Source organism: Colias croceus, chromosome 8, assembly GCF_905220415.1.
Source record: "Colias croceus chromosome 8, ilColCroc2.1".
NCBI lineage: Eukaryota > Metazoa > Arthropoda > Insecta > Lepidoptera > Pieridae > Colias > Colias croceus.
In genome coordinates this window covers 9,384,276-9,405,329 of record NC_059544.1, presented here as the reverse complement: position 1 = coordinate 9,405,329, position 21,054 = coordinate 9,384,276, and the positions used below count along the sequence as shown (strand labels likewise).

At 32.9% G+C, this 21,054-nt stretch overlaps 1 protein-coding gene across 2 annotated transcripts in view; it reads right to left on the bottom strand.

The window, feature by feature from the left end:
- The window catches only part of LOC123693534 (ATP-binding cassette subfamily G member 4-like), a 53,112-nt gene that overhangs the window by 10,498 nt on the left and 21,560 nt on the right, over positions 1 to 21,054 (bottom strand). For both annotated transcript variants that reach the window (XM_045638692.1, XM_045638691.1), the window contains 4 exons: positions 3,826 to 4,015; positions 3,148 to 3,472; positions 1,900 to 2,041; positions 312 to 535 (listed from right to left, as the gene is read on the bottom strand). In XM_045638692.1, the coding sequence (XP_045494648.1) occupies positions 312 to 535; positions 1,900 to 2,041; positions 3,148 to 3,472; positions 3,826 to 4,015 (881 nt within the window). The remainder of the gene's footprint in view (positions 1 to 311; positions 536 to 1,899; positions 2,042 to 3,147; positions 3,473 to 3,825; positions 4,016 to 21,054) is intronic.

Genomic DNA, 21,054 nt, shown 5'->3' with positions numbered 1-21,054 from the left:
TTTTAATAGATAGAGTGATTCAAGAGGAAGGTTTTAGTATATAATTTATTAGGTTTTACACAAAGCGGGTGAAGCCGCGGGCGGTAAGCTAGTTACTTATAAATTAAAACCAATCAATGTAACAAATAAATATTGTTTATCATTTAACAAAAAAAATTGTTTGAGGCGATTGACTCTAACTCGTGTTACAAATAGTGTAGTAGCGATGTCCTCTCTAGTACGTAGTACATAGTAATTCAATGGTTTATGCATTTTTTTCATATTTTACTACTATTCACGCCACATATAAAGGCAATAAGAAAGCAACTCACCTTTGCCCTTAGCAATTTCATTAGCCGCGAACTGCAGCAGTCCATTCTGCAGGTTACTTGCCCCATTTGCCCCGTTTGCCCCATTGGCCCCGTTGGGCACATCAGCGAACTTCTCGTGTATTTGGGACGCGTCGTTTTTGTTCCATTCCCTATTCGTTTTGAGCGAATACTCCATGTCTTTTGAGTTGTTGTAGTTCGCCATTTTGGGGAACGGCATGCCGGTTCTGGAAATAAGTGGAGATAATTTTAAATATTGAAATTGTGATATTTTATCGTATGGTAGAAAAAGTAAGTTTTCATTTAGATATGTGAGTGCATCTATTAAATAACAACATAAGGTATTTTTTATCATTTTTCGGTCATTAAAAAATATACATAGATATTGAAAAAGTCGCAATAAAAGCATTTATTACGACTTTATCAATTCACAATTTATTTTATCAATTTCTCAATTTTAAGCTTTTCGATGTAGTGATATATTGCAATGAATCATTTATTTCCAGTTCTGTTTGAAAGATATACAATAAATCATAAATCTACTACTCTAACTTTAGACTCATATTATCAACTCTATTACGGTTACATAAAGCCTAATTTTGTATAAACATAATTATGAATTATACGTATCTAAAGAATTATTTGACATACGACATAATATAACGGTTTTACTAAACACACACCTCTGCTTCGAAAGGTTAAAAACATCCTAGAACCGTTAATTTCATTTGTTAGATAGGCTTAAAGTTTTTATTGGTACCTAATTCATAAATTGAGAAAATATGTATTAAATTTATAACATAATATTTCATCTTCATAGTTATCTATATTATAACTGCTGTATGAAATGTCTCTCTCCATCTTATTTAAACCATGATGTGGTCATTAGGAACGCTTTAGGTACACTAGAATCGTTTTTTGTAATTTCAAAGAAATTGTTAAAAACTGACTTTGTTTAACAAAAAAAATTTTTATGGCCGATTTAAAATATAATGGAGTAAGTGTTATACCACGTTAGAATCCTTATTAAATGCGCTAACTTTTAAAGCTACTTGCCAAACTGGAGTAGTACATTTTTTTTTCAGGACGATCAGTTGAAGTAGTGCGAAAAATTAATTTTGAAAACTTGTACGGTATAAAATTACATTTTCCTACAAGTTGGAGTAATCGGCACAGGGTTTAGGATCACAGGTTACATAAAGCACTATTCGGGATGACGGAAGAGAAAAAAAATTGGCAAAAAGTAAAAATTTGTAACAACAGGAATGAAAAAACTGTCACATGGTGTACATTTTCTAGAATAAAATAAAAAAATTCATAACTTCAAAAATACATGACTTAAATTTTTTTTTCAATTTTTCTGATAACTGGTGGGGCCTTACCTTTGAGAAAATTTCGGCTTGACGTCGACTTCTGAATCTTTCTACGATGGCATTTTAATTTCTTTAGATGTTTTTTTTTTTTTTTTCAATCTAAATTAAATCTCGAAAAAAAATATTCAACATGAACAAATATTCCGACCAAACCAGAAGATAGTGATGTAAAAAATATCTAATGAGTCACTAGTGACGTCCAAACCATCGACACGCACCTGATATCGTTCTTCCCGTTGTCGATAGCGCGCACCAGCTTGCTAGTGTTGTCCCCGTACTCTCCACACGATACTTCGATGATGAACGACGCCGGGTTGTGGTACGATGGGCACTGCAGGCTGAGGCTGCCGAGCCATTCCACTGAAATATGTATGTTTAATTAGTGATGGTAAGAATATTTAATTATTGTATCACTATAATATGTTTCCTTCATTAAATAGCTATGTGATAAAGAAAGTTTCATTAAAAACCGTCTAGTAATTGTGGAGATAAGGTCGTTTATGCAACTATTTATTGGCCTTTTTAAATTTTTTCTGTGTTACCCTTTAGAGTTTAGACAAACAGATAGAAAGACGGATACATTTTTTTTTAATTCACGGTAAAGAGCTAATAGATTACTCTTACTTTTGCAAGTAAGCTACCATTCATCAAAATAATAAACAAGCAAACAACGGCTATTTCTATCAAATTACTTATAATGCCACGCAAAATAACGCATTTTATGTACTGATATTTTAAATATTTGTTTGTGTTTTCTGTCTCCCAATCTATATCTTTGTTTTAATTTGTATAAATGATATTTATTTATTTTTTACACAAACCAGTGACCACAGACCAGACAGACAAGACATTACGGAAGGAAATAAATTTATATTTTTTTTTATAACGTCCAGTTTTTTTATTGGATATAAACAATAATTATGGCCAATATAAAAATTGTTTATGGTAATGTATTGTGAAACGAGTCGAGTAATTATCGATATAACATGATGATAAGTGTATTAATTGTTACAATTATTCTATAATTAAAACATTGAGAATTGAAGAAAAGTTTATTTCTAAATTGATCTTACGTGTGTTATGTTAATAATTTTATAAAAGTTGTAGATTTTTATAGCCTTCTTATAACAGAACTCAAATAGACCTGATATAAACCAGACTATTAAATCATGGTTTAACTTTAGTAGAGAGGTTTAAACTTGTCCTTATATATGGTTTAACGCTAAAACATGTTTTGTCATAAGACTTTTAGGTTTTAATTTAGTCTCGGTCTAAATTTTAAATTGATGCATATTTCATCTTCAATATTAATAGCCAAATAAACATACAATAAATTTGAGTAAGTAAAGAATATCCGTTCAGCCACGGATTAACAGATTTTCGGTAAATTTGTCTCTTAAAATCTAAAAAATCTATCGGGGCAATTTCTAGTATTAACATAGACAAATATTTGTGACGTCACTCACCTAGTCTTCCCGTACTGCCTTGATAAACGCACTGACCATCAGCCAGCGTGTACAGGTGGTCGAACATTTCGAACAGCCTCGCGGAAGGCTGGTGTATCGTGCATATTATGGTCCTGCCCCCTCTTGCCAGGGTCTTCAATAAGGAAATACACTGAAAACAGGAGGAACTGTCCAGCCCAGACGTGGGCTCATCGAAGAACATGATGGGAGGATTGTTCACCAGCTCCAGGGCTATGGAAAGCCGTTTCTTTTGACCTCCAGAGAGGTTTGACGTCATAGTTTTCAAGTGTTCGGAGAGACCGAGCGTTTCGAGGATCTCTTGGATCTGGAATGGAAATAGTGGTTAGTGAAGTTGTTAATAATTGAAAATTTTGGTAGAATTTATAATACTCTTTGCCTATTTGAGTTAAATATGGAATAACGTTATGGAGAGTATAAGTTTCATCCATAGGAAATGAAAATAATATGCTTTTGGTTTTTAATACAAGGTAAGAACTCAGATCCAACGAACGTGGCATGAACTGTGTTAAGGCCAAAATAATGTCTTAAATTCTAAAGAATTTTTCAAAATACACTGTTCCTATTTTTACGTTGTCGTCCTTATCATGTCCAAGAACAATTCCCAAACGCATTTCCATATACCTTGCAACTATTTATCGGCATAAAGCCGATACATACCACTTCTTCCTTATCCTCCCGAGTCGTAGCACTGGGCAGCTTCAGCGAAGTGGCCACCTTCATAGCCTCCTCCACTGTGAGGTTCCCATGCAGCTGATTATCTTGCATGATGTAGCAGGAGAGCTTGCGGAAGCTGGACAGGTTGCGCTCCATGCCGTTCACTGTGATGCTGCCCTCCATGCCTGATGTTCTGTGGGACAAAGGGCAGAGTTGTAGCCTTATTGATTGCAGGTAAGGAAGAATGAAACAACATATTGCACCAGAATCTAGTTTTATTCCAGTGACAAAGAGACTTGACTAGTGTGCTCTTACAAGGTACTACTACCAACTATTTGTTAAAATTCAATCCTACTAATATTATAAATGCGAATTTTTCATTTTGTAAGGTTTAACTGTGATACAAAATACAAATTCATGTAGATCACCTTTAGACATTAGATCCTTCATATTCCAACTCCTAAACCATGGAAAAATCCAGAAAAACATATTAAATCATAATACCAAGTGGTTAATAGCTTCGCTTATCACAACAAAAACGTCGACCTTCGTGTTATTAGATTTGAACAAAAACATAGACCAAGGATGTTTGTTAATTCGGTCAGAAAACACATTATCTAGCTATTTGGGCAATAGATAATCAGTAATTAACATCGATATAGTAATTGAGTCGATACATATCAAACTCCGGTAAGTCCATTCTAACAGAAATGTGGGAATCGAGGTATTTTTAATAACTTAAAAAAACAATATGTTTGCAGCTTTATAATTTATGACGGATATAATATAATACATTAGAATTATTTTTACGAAGAAAAAGAAATGTATTACTTGATGATTATGCCACAAAATTAGATTTAAATCTGGACATACAGGCGTTTGATAAATACCAGCAAAACTTACCGGGTTTTGAAAAACATCGTCTTGGACTTACAGGAATTTGAAAAATCTCTAATGGACTTACAGGGATTTGATAGAACTCAGTTTTGGGACGTACTGAGGTGGTGGAAATGGGTAGATAGTTTGTCGCGTTGTAAGTATAGGACACTAAAATAAAATATGTAAATTAAAAGATACAAATTATTATTATTATTAACCTTTATCATCCCACTGCTGGGCAAAGAGAGGGGTCAATAAATCAAAACGGTTGAAAAAATCTCAGTACGGCCCTGGGCTTCATGGCTGGAAATAACTACTGTGCGTGTGCTGTGCGTCAGTTTCATTTATCTTTTAGCTGTTTTCTGAGCCTTGTCTGTTTTAGCTTTTGGTATTGTTTTTTTCCTTGCTTTGTCTAGAACCACCACCTCTATAGTAAAACTGTTTTCTTCCATCATTTATCAATTAAAACGATTTCTAAGCATTGGTCACACATGTTAGCTTCAACAAAATTGAGAGAAATGGCAGCCATTTTAGTGCCATACTGCGCTGTGATTGGTCGAAATGGACTTACCTGAGTTTGATAAACCACTGTCGATGGACATACCGGAGTTTGAAAAAAAATATTAACTTTAAACCTTATTTTAATAAAGATACGATTGACTTACCTAACTTTGAAAAGTACAGACTGGTTTAGTTTTACAATTCAAAATTGGCGCCATTGTTATCTCAATTTTGGCGGGGAGTGGACTTACCGGAGTTTGATATGTATCGACTCAATTTTCCCCTTGAGGTTCGCTAATACATCATGTAATCTGTACTAATATTATAAAGCTGAAGAGTTTGTATGTTTGTTTTGACGCGCTAATCTCAGGTACTACTGGACCGATTTGAAAAATTCTATCGGTGTTAGATAGCCCATTTATCGAGGAAGGCTATAGGCTATATATCATTACGCTAAGACCAACAGGAGCGGAGCCACGCAGTTGAAACCGCGAAGCGCAGGTAGTATATCTACAATAATTGCGGAAGATATTTTCCTACAAACTCGTATTCGCAAGGACGCAACTACATCCGCGGTCTAGTTAAAGACATTAAAAAAATATTTAAATACAGAAATTAATTTAATTTGAATAACATATAAACGGAAAACAATTACATATCCGGTTAGTTCAAAGTGTGGTGCTAACTGGTCAACCTTTTTAATTTAATGCTTATAAAATTTAAATCTTTGACATTTACATTATAATATTATATTAAGGGCCGATTTTTCAATGCTTGGATAAAACTTATCCGTCCAATAAAGTATTACACGATATTATTAAAATGTCACGTAAACTGTCAAATACGGGCAATTAGAATACGTTTTTAAAATGGTAGTTTTATACATTATTCGACGAATAAGTTTTATCCAAGCATTGAAAAATCGGCCCTAAAACAAAAAAAGGCAATTGAAACTTTGTCACTATAAGACTACCTAATAACGATTATTCTTCCATACATGAAATGAAGAAATAAAATATGTGCATCACACACGAACAAACAAAAAAAAACATTCAACTAACCGAGTCAAGGTAAAGTCTAGGGTCAGGGTAAAAATAATTTAATGTGACTACCTTTTAGGGTTGCCGCACTTATTGTAAATATCATGTATCTAGATTATATTAAAGATCTACATACTTATCTTTCTAATTTGCTTATTGTCGTACAAAAGAGTTAGTAATATATGTAGTTAGGGCTGATTTTTCAATCCTTGGTTAAAACTTATTCGTCGAATAATGTATAAAACTACCATTTTAAAAACGTATTCTAATTGCCCGTATTTGACAGTTTACGTGACATTTTAATGTTATCGTGTAATACTTTATTGGACGGATAAGTTTTATCCAAGCATTGAAAAATCGGCCCTTAAATAATAAATTGCTACATAATTAATCAGTAGAAGAAGTAATTTAGTAGTATACTACCATTTCCGCCATCCATGTTACTTTTACATAAGACAAACTAGGGAAAGTTGCCAACCCTATCGCACAACTACAGTTTATAAATAATGATTATTTCCTCCATCACAAACAATCTGTGACATATGCGTTAAAGATAATTAAACGCAATTTACTGTCATTACTGAAATTTATATCGACACAAAAGGATATTTTTTAACTTAAAATATTCGGTCGTTTCTCGCGAATTACATTAAATTCAACCTTCCTAGAATTATTCGCCGAAAACAATTGTGATTATGGTTCATCGCACAATTAAATGGCCTTAATGTTATTTAAATTGTATACGAAAATATTTAGTTCATATAAATGCATAAAAATAATTGGTCATATTATACGTTTTCTTTAAAATACAATTAGTTTGATTACATATATTTCACACAAACACGTTTTTGCGACTCATCTCCCATGACAGTTTCACCTTCCTAATTGACCACGCTTCGCAAATTTTAAAAAACCTACGTAAATTATTTGTATTCTAAAATCAGGCTTTTTATCATTATGTTTTTTTCTTCGTCTGATAGAGCAGCTATACATATAAAAGTCGCAGCAATAGACTTTTTAACTACGCACTTTTTAACAGTTTTTAACCATATCAAAATCTGACATTAGATAACAAAATGATCATTAACATTAACGTCATAAAGTACAATTTTCTTCAATTACACACGTGAATCTGTGACACATGAGTGACAGTATAACCACAGTATAACGGTGCATTTACATCAGTGATATTTTAGTATAGAAACGAAAACTCGTATTCAGTATTGTTCAGTATTAGAACATTGCATAGAAACTTTTCGAACGCACTAAAAAGAACGAAAGAATGCTCTACGCCTGTTTACACCAAACGAATTTGACATAGTGGGGTTAGAATGAGCATTCGCTCGTTTGATGTAAATGCGCCGTAACATGCATGATTTTAACAACAACATCAAGATAGACAAGTGACCTTCTGCCCCATTGCGGTTAAAGACGAAACTAGAAATGCGATTATATTTTAATAGAAGTTTAATTATTATCTATACTAAAGCTGAAGAGTTTGTTTGAACGTGCTAATCTCAGGAACTACTGGTCTGATTTGAAAATTTCTTTCGGTGTTAGATAGCCCATTCATCGAGGAAGGCTATAGGCTATAGGTATTCTATTAGGCTATAGGCTATAGGCATCACGGTAAGACCAACAGCCACGTGGGTGAAACCGCAGAGCGCAGCTAGTAAGATATATTCGGTATATAGATATCAATATGAAGGGCATAGGCTCAAATTACAAACTAGTAATTTGAGCACAGCGCCTTATTTTATATCTAAGTATCTATCACTGGAGAATTTTCCAGAAAACACCACTTCTACTGTGATTTGCCAATTTTTCTATCATATTTTTCATATATTTAAAAGTCTCATCTTTTATAATAGGATATCTTTTGTTTGTACAATTTTTTTTTTTTAAATACGAGATATATCTTGATGTAGAAATGAAATTATGCACTAATAAGTAACAAAACAAGAGTGGGCATAATTAATTATTATTTACTCCAAGCATACACTCATATATCTAAACTAACCTATTTACAGGCAATGCAATAAATTCGAAATCACGATTAATGATAATGACTCAGTTTATGACACATGTTTCATACTTATTACAATTATAACAGACAATAAAACCTACTCATCATCTGTTTAAATCACTGCATAATTTATTGTTATATAAATTACTAGCTTTCCGCCCGCGGCTTCGCCCGCTTTGTCTAGTACATAATAAATTATATACTAGAACCTTCCTCTTGAATCACTCTATCTATTAAAAAAACCGCATCAAAATCCGTTGTGTACTTTTAAAGATTTAAGCGACTTTGTTTTATACTATGTAGTGATGATAGTGATTATCTAGACAAATAATAATAGCCAAGTTAAATTCTATGCTTTGAATTGGAAGGACTTTTTGGCTTGTGTTCAGTGTTGCTTGAATGAAACAAGCACAAAAAAAATTGTGTGACTGTCTTAATGCAAAAACGAATAGGCGGATTTTAATTATACTATTCTGATACATAGATAGGCTTCAGCAACATATACATACTTACCTAGGTTCTAGGCTATTATATAAGTAAAAGTTTGATAATGTAGAACCACACACTAATAATCTTATAAATCTCCTATATAGTCTTATAACTTCTTAGTAATAGGACCAAATAATAACTTACAATATATAACAATGACTAACAAACATATTAATCTCGTCCAATTCCATATATTATGTTTATGATAGAAAAATGTATACTGTATACCGACGGTTAAACTTTGACCCGGTATTGTGTGATTTGGATTTAAAAATGAAATTAGTAATCAATAAAAAAAAATATATACGTATTGGTTACTCATTTTCTTTTCACTGTACAATTTTCATAACAGACTTAAAATTTTAACCGTTCATTTATAGGTATGTTATAGATACATTATTAGAATTAGATCTGCATAACAAATAACATAACATAATAAACTAGCTTACCGCCCGCGGCTTCGCCCGCTTTCTCTAAAACGATTTGAGATTTAAACTATCCTATCTCTCAAGTTGGATCGAACTGCACATGGTGTGCGAATTTTATTATAATCTGTTTTGTTTAGTGGTTTAGGAGTCCATTGAGGACAAACATTGTGACACGAGATTTATATATATTAAAGATAATATTCAATAGTATTCAACCTTACATAATGATATGGAACTTAACCATTTAGTAATCTTTAATATGGCTATCAAAGCAGCGGACTACTATTACCAAACAAAGTCAAAATAACTCTTCATTAGTAATCGCATCACAACTTATAGAATCTTCTGGAAAAACGTCATTTTACATAATCTACATTCAGGTTAGTATCAATGGGCTGCGAGACCCCTTTATACGAATCTAAACATAGCGCGTAATCGCTTGCAAAACGGTTGTATAATCTCACGTACTAGGTACCTTGGTGGGGATATGAATTATGATCATTTGAGTACGACTTCAACCTTATTCGAGGCTATCGAGAGGTCAAAGAATTCCAGTAAATACACTAATGAAGCCGGTTAAGTAAATAAGATTATTGTTTTCATAATAATAAAATTATTATTATTATGAAAACAAAAATCCCGACTGCAGTTCTAAAGACAACGACACCTCATAAGTGAAAATCTGTCCAGCGATTTGGGCTGTAACCCTGTACGCATAACACTCCTTCTTTCGTCGAACATTAACTCGATATGTGCGAAATCATACATTTCTACATTATATTGCAAACTCAATATCTGCTCTAATTATTACACATCTAATAAGTTACATCCAGTCAATACATGTAATGTATTAGACGGTTCGGCTATTTTTCATTCAGGCGGTTAATTAATCGCCGCCGTTTGATAGGGATTAGAATATTAATTGAACAGCAGATTAGGCTAGCTGGTTGGGTCACGTATCACCTGAGAATCTATTTTTAAAAAAAGATGTTGATAGATTACTTCATAAACATTTCAATAACCGTCAGTGAATGTAATTTTCGACATCTCAAGAGGACACTAAGTGCCTATTACTTTAAGATGCATGCAGTGCAGAGAGAATATAAGTCTTGTGCATTGTATATGAAACAATAAATTATTATACAAACGCAAATACAATTAGTAATACGCATGTACCTACACTACGAGTACGTACTTGTGGTAGTCTGTAAGCGTAAACAATAAGTACAATACTAGTACAAACATAGAACAATCCTTTGTCCTACAAAGCTTCATTAGAGCCATTACTATTCTGCGTATTCTGCTTATTAGCGACATATTAGTACATTTTGACCAAATTGACCGCATGACCTACTTAATAGATAACTAGAATCCGGTTCGCGAAACGCAACAAACGTTTTGCAATACAAAAATATTAGCAACCATTTGTATTTGTATACAAGCAAAGGGAATGTTTGTTTCGAGTTGTGTGTTCATTGACCGTTGGAGCAAAGACCTTAAAATATAATTTGGGAAATAAAACGAACAAATCTGTGCGCTTGATTTCGGTTTTTAATATATGGTGGTTTAATGCTGGCAATTGCTTTTTCGGGTTTTTTATACTATGATAAATGAGAAGTCATCTTTAAATTACATTCGGGGTAAAATATGAATCTGATGTTATGGTTTTATCAGAAGATGTTCGTTGCTATTTCATGCAATAACTACATGACTCTTGAAATACAGTAGACTATATCCTAGGGATTAAATATTAAAACAGTACTATTTCCAGTGTGGGCAAATGACAGAGCTAAATAGTCGCCTAGCGGGTATATGACTCTTAAATCTAAAAATAAGTATATGTAGTTTTACTAACACTAGAATAAGTACTACTAACAATATATGGGCAATGCTGCCTGATATAAATAAAGAAAATAAAAATAAAATAAATATGAAACATAATATAACGGGAAGGTGATGGCACCTTCCCGTACTGGAAATAATACTGCTTTCAAACACTTGCGAAATAAAGCTGCATACGCGAATCTAGCCATACAACAGTCCAACAACTTGACCCTATATTTTAGTCGAAGAGCACCCATCCATATCAAAACATAAATATATTGTTTCGCACCAATATCGTTTACAATATAATTTATATCCCTGTACAAACATGGTAGGTACATAGGTTGCCAGCCCGTATCGCTTATAACATTACCAACATTACTCAATGCGAGAGTACGTGAAACTAGGTCCACTCATTACAACTAGCAAATATACATGGATATATTATATGTACTGACTAGCTGTGCCCCGCTGTTTTACCCGTAGTGCTCCGCTCATGTTGGTCTTAGCGTGATAATATAGGCTATAGCCTATAGCCTATAGGCTTCCTCGATAAATGGGGTATCTAACACCGAAAGAATTTTTCAAATCGGATAAGTAGTTCCTGGGATTAGCTCGTTCAAACAAACGAACTCTTCAGCTTTATAATATTAGTGAAGTGATGAAGTGATATAGTATAGATGAGTGATGTCATCTAGAAGGTTCGTAGAAACATACTGATATTATAAAACTAAACAGTTTGTTTGGTTGCACGCGATAGTCTCAGGAACTACTGTTCCGGATTGAGAAATTCTCTGTGTTGAATAGTCTATTTATCAAGGAAAGCTATATACCATAAAACATCACGCAGTACGCTACGACCAAGAGAAGTGAAGCAGTAATATAAAATATTGCAAAAGCAGGAAAATAACATTCTTTTTGTTCCTCTACTTGTACAATCAAGACTTCTAAACCTCGATAGTACGAACACCATAAGATGACTTTAACATTTTTTAAACAATATGGTTTTATTATAATAATTTATATACTTGAACTTGACATAATAAAGTCTATCGAGCAGCTGAATGCCAGTACTATATTCGTCTACTCTTTGGAATGCAATTTAAGGTGTGAAATCTCCAAATCACCTACAAAAACGAATTCATATAAATTAAATAAGCATTTTACAGAACTGCATAGTAATTCTCTGTTACGTATATTATAGTCTGATACAACAGGTCGGTCTACCTTAACTGGTTTCTGAATTATATTTATAGAAGCTAAGAATATAAACTGCAATGGATCTACGACTATTAATGCAATTAATAATGTTATTAATTCGTACAATGATAGAAGAACTATTATTGCAATACCTGTTAATAGATATCATTAATTTAATGGCCATGTCGAAGTATGGATGGTAAAATTCTTAATACAAATCGTGCTATTAAAACGTTTATTAGTTAAGTAAATCCATCATACTTCTGTGACTAAAGTAATATCAAATTCAACAATCTCCATGGAAAAATCTTCTAACACCAATGTTTTTTTAAACAAGAATGCATATAATCCATACTAATATCTTCTATAATATAAAAATGAATCCCAAAATGTGTTGGTAAGCGCATAACTTGAGAACGGCTGAACCGATTTCGTTAATTCTTTTTTTATTATATTCCTTGAAGTACGAGGATGGTTCTTATGTAGAGAAAACGTAAATATGTACCACGGGCGAAGCCGGGGCGGACTGCTAGTTATAAATAACGAACGAAACGAAACGATACGAAAGTAACTCTGTCTGTCTGTCTGTTACTCAATCACGCCTAAACTTCTGAACCAATTTTCATGAAATTTGGTATGGAGATATTTTGATACCCGAGAAAGGACAAATCCCGGAAATCTCACTGGAACGGGAACTATGCGGGTTTTTCTTTGACTGCGCGGGCGGAAACCTAATCAATCATAAACCAAACAAAAATATTTCAATAATTATGTTATTACCCACTAATAAAACACAGCTATTCTTTAATCGCACTAAAACCTTGATACGTCGTGATTTCTAAATTTTACGCAACTATTCTATCCTATCACTGAAAGGAGTGCGATATACAATCAATTATCTAATAAACATTTGTTATTGGAATAAAAGCGAGATATTCATATAATTCTTGACGCAATTAAGAATACATAATAACGTAGATACTAACATATTTATTAGTAGGTACATAATACATATAATTATCAAGAACTTGACATTTTGGAAAAGAAATCACACAGATTTGTTAAAGAATACAAGTAAAAATAGTATATTTATGTTGTTTGTACGTGTACAACACAAGGCAAACAAATCAAACATACAATTTAAATAATAATAGAATCACTACATAGTTTAAAACAAAGTCGTTTTCTCTGTCCCTATGTTCCTTTGTATGCTTAAATCTTTAAAACTATGCAACGGATTTTGATGCGGTTTTTTTTAATAGAGTGATTCAAGAGGAAGGTTTTAGTATATAATTTATGGGGGCGAAGCCGCGGGAGGTAAAACTAAATCAAAATTAACAATTAAAGTATTAATAGAATTAAATATAAAGATAATATTGTAAGAAAATCTTCCTTTGATAGCTTCTAGCTATAGCATACACAAACAACTCGGAAGTAAAACGTGATTAAAAATTGTAAAACATTGGACCATTAAAAACGTTCAAATAACTTCCCGCATTAAAATCTCATAATGATTCAATGACATGCCTTTAATTAAATACATATAAAGTTCATGATAAGGTAAATCACTTAAAAGGCAAAAATCTTGGTCTTTTCGGATATTATCAATTCCGGCATATTAATGTTTTTACAAAATGTTATTTATCGTTATTGACATTCCCTTTTGTGACTTGTTCTTGAAATTTTGGCTCAAGTTAAATAACCCTATCAAGGTAAACAACAGCTTTTCATAAAGTATTTTTAAAGCCATATTTCTTGGAAATCAGTGCGGAACGTGTGACATTTTCGACAATTTTTATGGTATGAATCCGTATCAATTTTATGGATTACCGCTTTCTAACTTAACTCAAGGATTTTTTTTCATATTCAATTTTTGAGATTTGTTCTGTTAATTGTCGTAGGCAGTAGCCAAGCAGTAGTATAATAACTTGTTTCCCTTATAAAACCTATAAATATATATATATATATATATATATATAGATATCTCCATGGGCACTATGTTGATCAAACGTGCCATATAGTTAGTAATTATTTGATCCGTTTTCACTTGTTGATCCGGTTGGTATTTGTGGATCCATTGCCACACCACCGTCCGCACGTGGATCCGAACGGAGCCACAAGTGTCATCATCAGTAATAATAATAATTACGTGCTTTTTATACAAATCCACCTTTTTTGCGTTTTAGCTCTTGTTGATCCGATTCAAATGAGCCAATCAGAGCCCACCGAGCTCAGCCATTGGTCGCTTGCGGCCTTAGCCATTTGAAGGTTTAAAGACATTAATTCCCGTTATAGAAACGTATGTTGCCGTTCGCCTTCCATAATTTGTTCGGATCTTCGGGAGGGCAAGATAGCTAGATCGTCTATTAGGATAGTGGCGATTTGATGTTGAGATTATAATATTTGTATTTATGTTTTTATGTAGCGCTTTGCGGATGAACATACACGTATTATAAAAGTATAATTGTTTTAAATTCATTATTTTAGTGTCGTCGTAGATTTTATTTGTAGAAGTTAAAAAAGGATAGTTAAAGATAGTTTTAATGATTTTATTTTGTAAAATTTGGAGTGGCGCTAATTTATTTTTGTAAGCACTCCCCCATACTTCTATTAAACACATTAGGTGCGGCTTTACTAACGTGTTGTAGATGGTGTGGCGTAATTTATGAGGAATGCAAGAAGTAATATTACGCAGAGATCTAAGAAGTGTTGATAATTTATTTTTTAGGTGGTCGATGTGATAATTCCATTTCAGAGAGTTGCCGATTCGCAAACCTATGTATTTCTCGTGGGTTTTATGTTCTAATACAACACCGTTAATTTTAAGTGGAGCGTGTGGTGGAATAATTTTGTTATGAGCTTTGAATTTAATATAACATGTTTTAGATATGTTTATTGTTAGTAGATTGCATTGAAACCATTTATTTAATTTATTTAAATCATTTTGTGCTTGCGCTATCATATCATGTATAGAGGGACCAAAATAAAACAGACGGGTGTCATCCGCATAAAGTGTTAGGTGACCATTTAGCTTTAAATCCTGTAAATTATTAATATAAATTAAAAAAAGCAATGGGCCTAGAATCGAACCTTGTGGTATGCCACATGTAATTGGTAAGGGAATGCTATCGTGGTTATCTATTTTAACTATTTGTGATCGATTTTTTAAATACGATTTCAGCATCTAGTGCTTTACCATTAATGTTAATGGATATTAATTTCTTTATTAAAAGTTCGTGAGAAACGGTATCGAAGGCCTTTTGTAGGTCAATAAACACTCCCAAAACTATATTGTTTGCGTCAATGTTCTGTTTTATTTTAATAGTTAGGTCCATAGTCGCTGACAGAGTGTTACTTTTTGGCTTAAATCCGTATTGACGCACTGAAATAAAATTAAATGAGTCTAAATATTTTTCTAATCTCGTGTGTAAAATCTTCTCCAATATTTTTGACAATACTGGCAAAACCTAGATTGGCCTATAGTTACCAGGTTCAAAATTTGAGCCACTCTTATAGATAGGAGTTACCTTCGCTATTTTTAACGAGTCCGGAAAACGTCTTTGACTTATGGCTTGGTTAAAACAGTCGCTTAAGGTATGATTTAATTTTTCTTTGATGCATTAAATTGCTTTTGTAGTAATACCACAAGACCTGTACTACAGTTTGAATTAAGGTTATTTATAATTATATATTTTTACTGGCTTCGGTAGGTCTGAACTTATTAGTGAGGTGATTTTTTAAAATTTCGTCGTTGTCCTTAGATTTCCTCTCCTCTGAGTTATAAGATGTCGATTCTGGGAAACCAGTAAAAATTACATTTTTTTCGTGGCTCTTTCTGTCCCGTAGTTCCTTGATTAAGTTTTAATTTATATGAAGTTGATTTTTAGACGTAAAACCCGATGGATTGGCTGACTGATTTATTGATTGAAGATTTAATTCCAGTGATTTTATTTTACTCTCACCCTAGTTTATCTGGGATTCTAATTGAGAAATAGTACTCTTCAATATGTTTTGTTCAGTAATAATCATACATACTGATGACTTAATTTCATTGATTTGATTCGTATTTTGGCGAATGAAATTCAAGGATTGTTCGTTGGACGATTTAATTTCGGTAATTTGTGTTTTTACCTCAGAAATGTTTTCATGAATTTTGTTTACTATTTGTTCATTTGAGCATACATATTTTTCAAGTAATGTACTAATACGGCTCAACTCCGACCGAATATCCTTCATATCATCACTAAATCTGCAATCTTGTTTTAGCGGTTGTTAATTTGAGTATCAGTTGGCGTAGAACTCGTAGAAAACGTACTTAGCTACGATAGATCGAGATGCGATCCATCATCCACTGGCACATATTTACTCAACAATGGATAATTTGTGCAGGAATATGAGTCGTCATTTGTTTCACCTGAATCTAACATTTTAATTATTTTATCAGATTGATGTCAGAATCAGGGCAAAGGCGAACGCTACACGTCAACAAATATTATGATAATTATCTTGATATTTATCATAATATTTGTTGACGTGTATAAGGATTTCCAGAAATCCAGTGATATATTTTGATCCGTCAATACACTATCCTACACGTCAATAAATATCGTAATCCGATAGTAAATATTGACGGATCACAATATGGATCTTACGTGTAGCGTTCGCCAAAGAGTTGCCCTGATTAAAGAGGTAGGTTGTTATTTGTAGGTTGCATACTACTTGAGAATTATTATCACCGGCACTGTATGACGAAAGGTTCGTCCAAATATCTATCTTTTTAGGATTCCGTATTTTTAGTTTCACAACGTTTTCTATAAGTCTCAATTGAATTACGGTCGACTTCTTCAACTTCCATAAAACTCAGGAGATTTTTGCTAGCCCTAATTTCATATCCCCATGTCAATATCATGCAAGTGCATATAAATGGAACAGATCAACATACGACTTATGATTTGGTATATAAAACGGAGTCAAGAAGTGTTTGAGCATTTCAAAATTTGAACCGTTACGGAGTCGAGTTCGTCTAGTCTAGGCGGATTTAGCAATGTATGGAACATTATACCTAACTATAATATGTTTGTGTACGGAGCCAACAAATACTGTAGTACATACATTACTAAATCCGCCTAGACTAGACAAACTCGACTTCGTAACGGTTCAAATTTTGAAATGCTTAAACACTTTTTGACTCTGTTTTATATACCAAATCATTAGTCGTATGTTGATCTGTTCCATTTATATGCACTTGCATGATATTGACATGGGGATATGAAATTAGGGCAAGCAAAAAATCTCCTGAGTCTTATGGAAGTTGAAGAAGTCGACCGTAATTCAATTGAAACTTATAGAAAACGTTGTGAAACTAAAAATACGGAACCCTAAAAAGATAGATATTAGGACTAACCTTTCGTCATACAGTGACGGTGATAATTCTCAAGTAGTATGCATCCTACAAATAACAACCTACCTCTTGAATCATCAGTAAATATCAAGATAATTATCATAATATTTATTGACGTGTAGCGTTCGCCTTTGCCCTGATTCTGATATCCTGATATCAATCTGATAAAATAATTAAAATGCTAGATTTAGGTCAAACAAATGACGACTCATATTCCTGCACAAATTATCCATTGCGGAGTAAATATGAGTGTACGCAGATCGCCAACACGTTTAATCAGCAGTGGTGCAGTGGGTACTGCTGGTGGATCGCATCCCGACCTATCGAAGCTAAGTTCGTTTTCTACGAGTTCTATGCCAACTGATACTCAAATTACTTACAGAAAACGGAAACAACCGCTAGAACAAGATTGCAGATGTAGTGACGATATGAAGGATATTCGGTCGGAGTTGAGCCGCCGTATTAGTACATTACTTGAAAAATATGTATGCTCAAATGAACAAATAGTAAACAAAATTCATGAAAACATTTCTGAGGTAAAAACACAAATTACCGAAATTAAATCGTCCAACGAACAATCCTTGAATTTAATTCGCCAAAATACGAATCAAATCAATGAAATTAATTAGTCATCAGCATTCAGCATGTATGATAATTACTGCTACTTAATTTCTCAATTAGAATCCCAGATAAACCAGGGTGAGAGTAAAATAAAATCACTGGAATTAAATCTTCAATCAATAAATCAGTCAGCCAACCCATCGGGTTTTACGTCTAAAAATCAACTTCATATAAATTAAAACTTAATCAAGGAACTACGGGACAGAAAGAGCCGCGAAAAAAATGTAATTTTTGCTGGTTTCCCAGAATCGACATCTTATAACTCAGAGGAGAGGAAATCTAAAGACAACTACGAAATTTAAAAAAATTACCTCACTAATAAGTTCAGACCTACCGAAGCTAGTAAAAATATAAAATTATAAATAACCTTAATTCAAACTGTACGGTTTTGATGGTAATACTACAAAAGCAATTAAATGCATCAAAGAAAAATTAAATCATAGCTTAAGCGACTGTTTTAACCAAGCCATAAGTCAAAGACGTTTTCCGGACTCTTTAGAAATAGCGAAGGTAACTCCTATCTATAAGAGTGGCTCAAAATTTGAACCTGGTAACTATTAGCCAATTTCGGTTTGCCAGTATTGTCAAAAATATTGGACAAGATTTTACACACGAGATTAGAAAAATATTTAGACTCGTTTAATTTTATTTCAGTGCGTCAATACGGATTTAAGCCAAAAAGTAACACTCTGTCAGCGACTATGGACCTAACTATTAAAATAAAACAGAACATTGACGCAAACAATATAGTTTTGGGAGTGTTTATTGACCTACAAAAGGCCTTCGATACCGTTTCTCACGAACTTTTAATGTAGAAATTAACATCCATTAACATTAATGGTAAAGCAGAAATCATATTTAAAAAATCGATCACAAATAGTTAAAATAGATAACCACGATAGCATTCCCTTACCAATTACATATGGCATACCACAAGGTTCGATTCTAGGCCCATTGCTTTTTTTTTAAATTTATATTAATAATTTACAAGATTAAAGCTAAAGGTCACCTAACACTTTATGCGGATGACACTTGTCTGTTTTATTTTGGTCCCTCTATACATGACATGATAGCGCAAGCACAAAATGAATAAAATAAATGGTTTCAATGCAATCTACTAAAAATAAATATATCTAAATTCAAAGCTCATAACAAAATTATAACCTAGATCTGCGAATCGGCAGCTCCCTGAAATGGAATTATCACATCGACCACCTAAAAAAAAAATAAATTATCAGCACTTCTTAGATCTCTGCGTAATATTACTTCTTGCATTCCTCATAAATTACGCCACACCATCTACAACACCTTAGTAAAGCCGCACCTAATGTATTTAATAGAAGTATGGGGGAGTGCTTACAAAAATAAATTAGCGCCACTCCAAATTTTACAAAATAAAATCATTAAAACTAACAGCTATCCTTTTTTAACTTCTACAAATAAAATCGACGACGACACTAAAATAATGAATTTAAAACAATTATACTTTTATAATACGTGTATGTTCATCCGCAAAGTGCTACATAAAAACATAAATACAATTAATATTAAAATCTCAACATCAAATCGCCACTATCCTAATGGACGATCTAGCTATCTTGCCCTCCTGAAGATCCGAAGAAATTATGGAAGGCGAACGGCAACATACGTTTCTGTAATGGGAATAAATTTCTTTAAACCTTCAAATGGCTAAGGCCGCAAGCGACCAATGGCTGAGCTCGGTGGGCTCTGATTGGCTCATTTGAATCGGATCAACAAGAGCTAAAACGCAAAAAAGGTGGATTTGTATAAAAAGCACGTAATTATTATTATTACTGATGGTGACACTTGTGGCTCCGTTCGGATCCACATACGGACGGTGGTGTGGCAATGGATCCACAAATACCAACCGGATCAACAAGTGAAAACGGATCAAATAATTACTAACTATATGGCACGTTTGATCAACATAGTGCCCGTGGAGATATCTATATATATATATATATATATATATATATATATATATATATATATATATATATATATATATGATACAATAGTTGAAATAATGCAGCGAACATATCTTCTGGGTTCTCACAAAATTTACTAATATGTATATAATAGCATACGTATTTAAATCAAACCAATATTTTACCCTAAATCTATCTAGTGCTTAGGCTCGCAAAATATTACTTTCACCTGTTAGAAGTAGGTACATGTATTTGCAGTGCTGATGCTGGAGAGAAAGTACAAAAAGCGCGTAATAGCTCAGTTGGTTGATAAATTTTCTAAGTATTTTTATAAAGATAACGGCTTTGTACACAGTTACATTCATTTTCGAGAGAAAACCGTTAATCGATGTCTATGTTTTCTAAAAATTGAAAATAATAACGTATTCGAAAGTTCTCTAGGATTATAAAGCGATTAGGCTTTGATAACGTCAACAATATTTGCTAAATTTATTCTATAAAATAGTCATTCTAGTAAATAGATACCATGGAAATAATATAACCATCAATGAAATCCGACAGAAAAGAATAGTCAAGACAAGAAGAAATCTCACATTAATTTCCAGAAACAATGAACACAATTTAGGTTCAATATTGTTACCAGTTATCGGTTCATATTTTATCCAAACTCAACCAAAACATAAATAAAGGGAAAAAATAACTTTGTAACGGATACATAGATATGTATCCGTTACAAAGTTATATGTTTTTGTTCAGAGGCGTGAGACACGTGCACACAACAACATACACAAACACTCAGTAGGTATATTGTCATCCGTGCAAGTAGTCTAGTACGTTTTATTAATGTTCTAGTAAATAGTGTTAAATTACCGCC